We start from the raw sequence: 7518 nt of genomic DNA, 5'->3' as shown, positions 1-7518 counted from the left end.
ACACTAATAACATTACAATGGCGTTTTATTCTTGGGAAAATCAAAAATAATTTCTTTAGTTTTAGAGGCATTTAATTGAAGATAATTATCTGTTCATCACGTTTCAAATTGTTTAACCCAATCTAAAAGAGTTGGTCTCCTTGATGTATAAAGGCCAACTCAGACAGCGTCGGCCGACGCAGCCCGACCCAATTTATCATCGGGGACAGTCTTAAGCCGTCGTGAGAAATATTAAACATGTTTAATAATCTACGACGCGACTGCCACCGACGCACACCATCGCGTCTGCGTTTAACTCACACAGCCCGACGCGACAACAAATCGCGTCGGGCTGCGTCGTACGACGCTGTCTGAGTTGGCCTTAAGGCCTGAAATAGAGGATAATCTGCATATTTAATCAAGTTATTTTCAGTCTGGACAGACCTTTAGACTCGTCAATCTATTCACAGATCTGTCGAAAATAATACTGCGCTTACCAATTAATCAGCGTAAAGAAGGAGGTTTGGCGATTCCATAACATCAGTAATCTTGTTAGGGGTGGCGTCCGCTAGAATCTGGCTTGAGACTTCATCATGGGTCCAAGAAGGGTTGTTCGACAGGTGGAGAGCAGCAACACCTTTTTAAATAAATTTGTTTAGAATACTTTCAGTGAAATTCCATCAAATATCCACGATAAAATTATTTTATTCTTATGAATGTCATAAACAATAAAAGTAAGAATACCTAGGTCGTCACCCTATTGTAAGTTGATTTATTTTGATTTTATGGTTCATCCTTGTTTCTGATGTTTTCTTTATGTAAATATTAACTATATATTAGTTATGTCTTGAGAAACGGCATAAAATAAATCAACAAAAATATTGCCTAGTGATGACGTGTGACATGTCGTTTATTAGTAGGCCTATCATTTATTTTATTATTATTAATGATATTAATTATAATAATAATTTTTATTATTATTATTATTATTATTATTAATATAATTATTATTATAATTATAATTATTATAATAATAATAATTATTATTATTATTATTATTATTGTTGTTGTTGTTGTTGTTGTTACCTGAAACATGAGGGCAAGCCATTGAAGTTCCGCTGATAGTGTTGGTAGTATCGGTGTCGGTGCGTGATGCTTTCCATGTAGAGGTGATGGAAACACCTGGAGCAAAGATATCCACACAAGATCCGTAGTTGGAGAAGTAAGCACGGATATCAGCCGAGTCAGTTGCTCCAACGGTGATGGCCTGGGAGAAACATAAGTTTAATAAGCGTTCGTTCCATAAAATCGCTACACTGTCGCTACGTCGTTTTCAACCAGGCCTTAAGCTATACGACTGACCAGTTAGCGCCACATGTGCGATTTTATTTAATCCAGACTGTTTCCTGTTTAAGATTATTTCCATAAAACCGCTACGTTGTCGCTATAATGTTTCTTTGCAATCGTTGCATTGCGTAGATGTCCCGAAAAAGTCGGTGATAGCGCGTAGCGATTTTATGGAAAGTGGGTTTCATGTGAATACGATACAAACTTGAAAACGAGGCTAGCAATTTTTTTGCGTCATAATGGAACTTTATAAACGATGCTTCCCTCCATCCTGTATCTGAAAGTATGCCATACGTTGATAATACAATTAATTACTGTATAATAATTTTCTTTCTACACCATTACAAAATACGCTACTTTATCTTAATATATTTCTTCCATTCTTTAAGTAAGGATATCACTACTAGCGTGGTTTACTTCACAAAGCTCATGTGACAGTGATTTTCCTGCCAATCGGATATATACGGCTTAAGGCAATTCAGCAAGCCTGCTCATGAAAGACGTCGCTGCGCGTGCTTAAACTGCATTAGTGGACCTTTTCTAACATTGAAACTTATTCTCCCACCCATGTATACTATTAAAAATCCTTAGGGGATCGGCTTTACCCACCAGAACCACTTGTGAGCTTGAGTTTCTGTTCTCTTGACACTCATTCACCTCTAATCGACTGAAATGTAAATCCTGCGAATGACTATAAAGATATGGATAATTATAATATTAATGATTACTTACGTCAGTAGAACGAGCTGGGGAGTAGTCGCATGCGTCAGCGTCGCTGTTACCTGCGGCAACAGATACGGTAACACCAGCAGCCCTCATTCGAGTCATAGCACGGTCGACGGTCGGAGACGATCCGCCGCCAAGTGAAAGAGAGGCGACGGCGGGTTTGATGTGATTGTTGGCTACCCAGTCACAACCTGATGACCAAAACAATAATGAGAGATTTTTTTATGATTACTCTCCATGGCGATTTGAGATGTATTCCCCCCCCCCCCGTACCACCCTGGGCGCACAGTGGTCTACACATCCGTTCGCATTCGCATACATATTATACTTACGTAGGCCTAAGCCCGCGCAGACACCCGGCACACACACGGAATCAACACAAAATGTAACTACAGCAGAACTTTGGCACACCTTTATTCAAGGGAAACTTTCGTGAACCACTATTATCGGGACCTCCTATTAAGGGGACTGGGACACTTTTTGAGTGTTGTAAATGGTCAAATTAACACATTTTCAACCCCTAATATTGAGACACATGTTTTTGACATCATATCACTCAACAGACTCATACAATTAATAGACTCAAAATAACATTGTCATCAAAAAATTATTGACAACTTGTGAGCCAAAAGTATAACATCAAGCCAATCTTATTTTACTTGATCATTGAAACGGACATTGGTCTAGGCTCATGTGTTATGGTATTTCGTATAAACCAATCTTGTCAATTTTGACCCAATTTTGGATTCATTTTTGACTTTTTCCTTGTACTCTCATAAAGGATTTAAATCACACCCGAACCACTCTGATTTCTGAGTCATTACTCCATCCATATTTGTCATTAATTAATAATGTATTTAACCCTTTTGTCTTAATTTCATATGTTATTTGTCACTTGTTTGCATTGCAAATTATTGTTACAATTTGGTTTATTTATGGTCAATAGATATAGATCTAATATTAATTTATAGCATCGTTGTAGGCCTATGACAATTTCACGTTTTTAGTTTAGTGTCCACTCATTAGATTGTTTCGGTCCCCTGTCCCGTTAATAGGGGTTCTACTGTCGTCCTAAACTGCTAGAATGTGCATGTAAAAAGTTTGTAAAAATGCGTAAACTTTAGATAATAAATAGTACCATTGATAACCTCAGACCAGGAACCAGATCCTAGACAACCGAGAACTTGAACTCCGTGAATAGTAGCTCCAGTGGCAATGCCATAGGTAGCGCTACCAATTGTACCAGCACAATGGCTACCATGTCCGTTGCAATCTTCCTATAAAGAAATCACATACGACATATGTGGCATGATCTATTGTACTTTCCGGGGTGTCAATCAACTGAATAAATTAAAACAGGCCAGGGACACGCCCAGATCCCACAAAACGACGTGTTTACTTACGACGGTTACCTTGTCATTTTTGGGAACTTGGCGGAACGGACCTTTGCAAGCGGCCTACATTTTTTACATGATCTAGTATAATATTTATATTTTCGGTCTAGTTTCAGTGACTCAGATGGTCAATACTTTCATACAGCAAAATTTACATAATATATTGCATTTACTGTTTTGCGTGATTGTAACATAAAGCAAGGTTTCCATAAAATAGCTACATTGTCGCCACACCGTTTTCACTGCAATCATTGCACTGCGTGGCTGTCCCCGATTCAACCGACCAATTAGCGTCACCGATAGTGAGTAGCGATTTTATGGAAATCAGGCGTAAGTGAGTACAAGTTTATAATATTTCAACATAAAACTAGCCGACCTTTCCGTAATCGTTAGTGGCCCTGCCACCAAAATCAGAATGACTTGGGTTGACTCCAGTATCAATGATGTACGCATGCGCATTGGCACCATTTCCGCCTGAAAAATAATGCAAGTCAAGTGTTTAAAAATCACCTTATTTTGCGAATTATGCGCCCCTCAACTGATCTTCGTGCACCCCCCACCCCCACTTCACCTTCGTGCCAAATAAAAACATATTATTATTATTATTATAATTATTATTATTATTATTATTATTATTATTATTATTATTATCATCATCATTATCATTATATATATATAATGTCATATATTATCATTATATATAAATATATACAACTGTGTGTGTTGTTCTCATGCTGAGGAAGAACACACTGTTGTGTTTGAATTGTGATTTAATAAATTATATTGCTTCATATTACCGTATGTCTTCAACTCAAAGCTGTCATTTATTGCTGTCTTTTTACATTGTATTTATCAAAGCAAACGGTGAATTATTTTCTAATATTCATAATTAGAAAGTGTGTGTGTTGTTCTCATACTGAGGAAGAACACACTGTCGTGTTTGAATTGTGATTTAATAAAAATATGTTGCTTCATATTATGTCTTTAACTCAAAGCTGTCGTTTATTGCTGTCTTTTTACATTTTATTTATCAAAGCAAACGGTGAATTATTTTCTAATATTCATAATTTCACACATAATACATGTATGTCTCCTCTTTGTTTTCTCTATTTCTCTGCCTTAGGCCTAAATCGCATTGTATATGGTAACATATGATTTTCAAATAGTTTGCCTTACTGGTGTGACCAACAATATCATCCAGAGGAAGGTCCCTTTGATTTACACGATCGAGTCCCCAGGAGCTCACGGCCTGTGTCCTGGCAATGCCGTCTTCCTCTACGTATTCTACCTCTGGAAAGCTACGGATCTACAGATGAAACGATATTAAAAGAATTTCTTCCTACAGTTTATATGAATAGTCTATGGCCACATCATTGAAGCAGGCCTCAGGGTTTGCCCGATGATGGGGATCGGACCACTTAAAGGTTTAAAATGGTTATTTACTCGATTTTAGAGTCTACTATAAATATGTATAAAATACATATAAACTTTTTCCTACCCTACGAATTGCATTTTTTTCACGACAGGGACCAGGACTCCCCGACAGAGAGCAGGTCTCCCCCGACGAGAACGCATTATAACTATCCTTCTCAAACTACCATACCGTACATAACAACCTCTCGCAAGTTCAGTGAATTTCACTTCATAGTTTCGAAACATAGCATATTCGCTCTGTTATAGCATAGAGAAAATATTCTATTTTCTCTATGGTTATAGGACCGTTAAAAAGATACATCCACCGACCCTACACCATTTGATTATTTGTGGGGCAGCGCTTACTTCGCATCAGTTTCTCATTTTGACGGATTCACTTCTCCGTGACCACCCTGTGTTTATTCGTGACGCTAGAACGGATTCACTCATATGTTACCGTCCTACGTTCTCTGCCCAACGTAGATTTGGCCCAAATTGCGTTTTTGCATGCGCACTTGATTTTTGTGACGTCATTACGTTATACGTCCTACTGCATCGTGCAATCGAAAGCTCCCTTATTGCGAAAAACTCCTCGCAAGCGCAGATTACTGCGTGACATCGTGCGGTCTAGATCTACCGTCGTCGCCTAACCGACATCGCAGCAATGATACAAGTCTATAATTACGGCGCTTTAATTATAATGTTATTCTCCCGGTAAATTAAATTGCAGAAAGTCAGGACCCAAATTGTTTTGAAAGAAGTATTACCGTAGTTGATTTATGATTTTAATAAAGTTGCCGGGTGTCAGTCCAGTAATTGGCACTTTTTGAATGTACTTTTGGCACTTTTTTTAATGTACCTGTGGTAACGATGATCAATTAAACGCGAAGCATTATTATTAATATCGTAATAATATTATTTTGCCTCTCTACGTAGGCCTTTTAAAGGTTCAAATTCAGTAAGAAGAGCTGAGATTAGTCAAACAACCTCCCGCCGGAATGGCCAAAACTGCACACACGATTCTGGCTTCGGGAAAAATATAGAATAATTTTGGCGATTCCATCAAATTCTTACCAGATTGAGGGCTTTGTCGTTAAGAGAAGCAGCGAAACCATTGAGGACTGTAGTGTACTTGAACTTAATATCCAATTTGATATCCTGCAGTGCCAGTTTGGTAGCGACGTAAGTCACAAAATTGTTTACGTCTGCGCCATCCTAAAAATGGAATTGAAATTTATAAAACCATAGTAGGCATAAACACTGTACGCTTTATCATCGTGAAGCTAGGCTCGTGCTCAGACTAATCATGGAGCAAAGAATAAAATCTTCATGGACTAATTCATATGTTTTGAACTACTTAGAATTGTGTTAAATGTGGCTTCAACGAAGACTCTAATGTGTTGCCATAGGAATAGAACCTGAGTGCAGGTTTTGCTCCCTTTTTATCTTGCTTATCCATGTATTTTTAGGTCTAAATAATCATCGTGCATAAATATTATTTTGGATTCGATTGAAAAACAAACTATTTTTTTTCTAACCTTGAGGGAGACGATGTAACGTCCTGGGATTCTCTCCTTAGCGGGGTGAAGTGGAGCGATGGTGGCGCTAGCCACTGCAATTGCAGCAAGTAGGATAAAAGCACGCATTTTCAATCTGTAAAAAATACCGATTATTTGTATTTTTTTACATAATGAAGAACTGAATCATTGGAACCATGTCTTCCAACCTTTCTTTCGTTCGTAACTGTTCAATAATGTTGTGAGATATCGAACTGCTAGAGTAGTTTTGTTCGTAGACCTGCATTGCTTTTAAAATACATATTCATTGTCCTAATCCTTTGGTTCTTAATAGGCGGCCCGCGGTCCAAGTTTGGCCAGTGAAGCAAATTATTCTGGCCCGCGAGAAAAAAAATAAAATAATAAGAAAATATTTTTAATGAAACTAAAAGTAATGACATTCGATGAATATTTTTTAAATAAAGTGAAGGCCAAAACACTGGGCCAATGTGAAGTAGAGGTGACCCCACACAGATCAGAATTAAATCCACCAATCGACATGAAACGCGAAAAGATTGGTAGACTTGGTTCAGCTAAGTATGATATAATAGATTAAAAATGAAAACTTTATCATGAGACTTGTTTTTATTATGAGTAGACCCAAGATTTTACAGGTGAAGTGTTTTTAGACTTTAAAGCCTTGGTATTTGTTGGATATAGGATGGTAAAATTACACAGAAAATATCGATTTTTTTACGATTAGGCCTATGCCTGTATACTTCATGTTTGGTTTGAAAATACTCCTACAGGATTAGTCCTACCAGGGATTTGTTGTTGTATGGACGCCCTAGCAGGTAACAATATTTGGTAAGGCGTAAACGATGAGAAACAAATTACATAAGAATCAAATTCAATATGATAGAAAAAGAAAAACACTTTGTTGAATAAAAGCCCAATTCAGGAACGATATTTCGCACACCGTTACACGTGTACAAAGAAAGGAAGACATGACAAGTTCTATTACTCGTCACCGACAACATTAAACGTCCGGCAACCCTGCAAAATATTTTGGCGACTCTAACTTGGGTCGCGAACGATAGCTTGAACTCCAGGGCCTAAAAACACCAAAATGAATGGAAATTTAAATAGGCCTAGGCCTATAT

At 37.6% G+C, this 7518-nt stretch overlaps 1 protein-coding gene across 1 annotated transcript in view; it reads right to left on the bottom strand.

Moving 5' to 3' along the window:
- Positions 1-7518, bottom strand: part of LOC117123685 (extracellular serine proteinase-like) — a 9862-nt gene that overhangs the window by 654 nt on the left and 1690 nt on the right. Inside the window, exons 2-9 of the mRNA XM_033269698.1 lie at positions 6398-6512; positions 5934-6074; positions 4623-4752; positions 3823-3920; positions 3191-3329; positions 2059-2243; positions 1066-1246; positions 477-616 (exon numbers count right to left, since the gene is read on the bottom strand). Coding sequence (XP_033125589.1) covers positions 480-616; positions 1066-1246; positions 2059-2243; positions 3191-3329; positions 3823-3920; positions 4623-4752; positions 5934-6074; positions 6398-6505 — 1119 coding nt within the window. The 5' untranslated portion in view covers positions 6506-6512 and the 3' untranslated portion in view covers positions 477-479. The remainder of the gene's footprint in view (positions 1-476; positions 617-1065; positions 1247-2058; positions 2244-3190; positions 3330-3822; positions 3921-4622; positions 4753-5933; positions 6075-6397; positions 6513-7518) is intronic.

Source organism: Anneissia japonica, unplaced genomic scaffold, assembly GCF_011630105.1.
Source record: "Anneissia japonica isolate Jap-2015-1 unplaced genomic scaffold, ASM1163010v1 scaffold287714_len2871179_cov188, whole genome shotgun sequence".
NCBI lineage: Eukaryota > Metazoa > Echinodermata > Crinoidea > Comatulida > Comatulidae > Anneissia > Anneissia japonica.
This window is presented reverse-complemented; position numbering and strand designations above follow the sequence as displayed.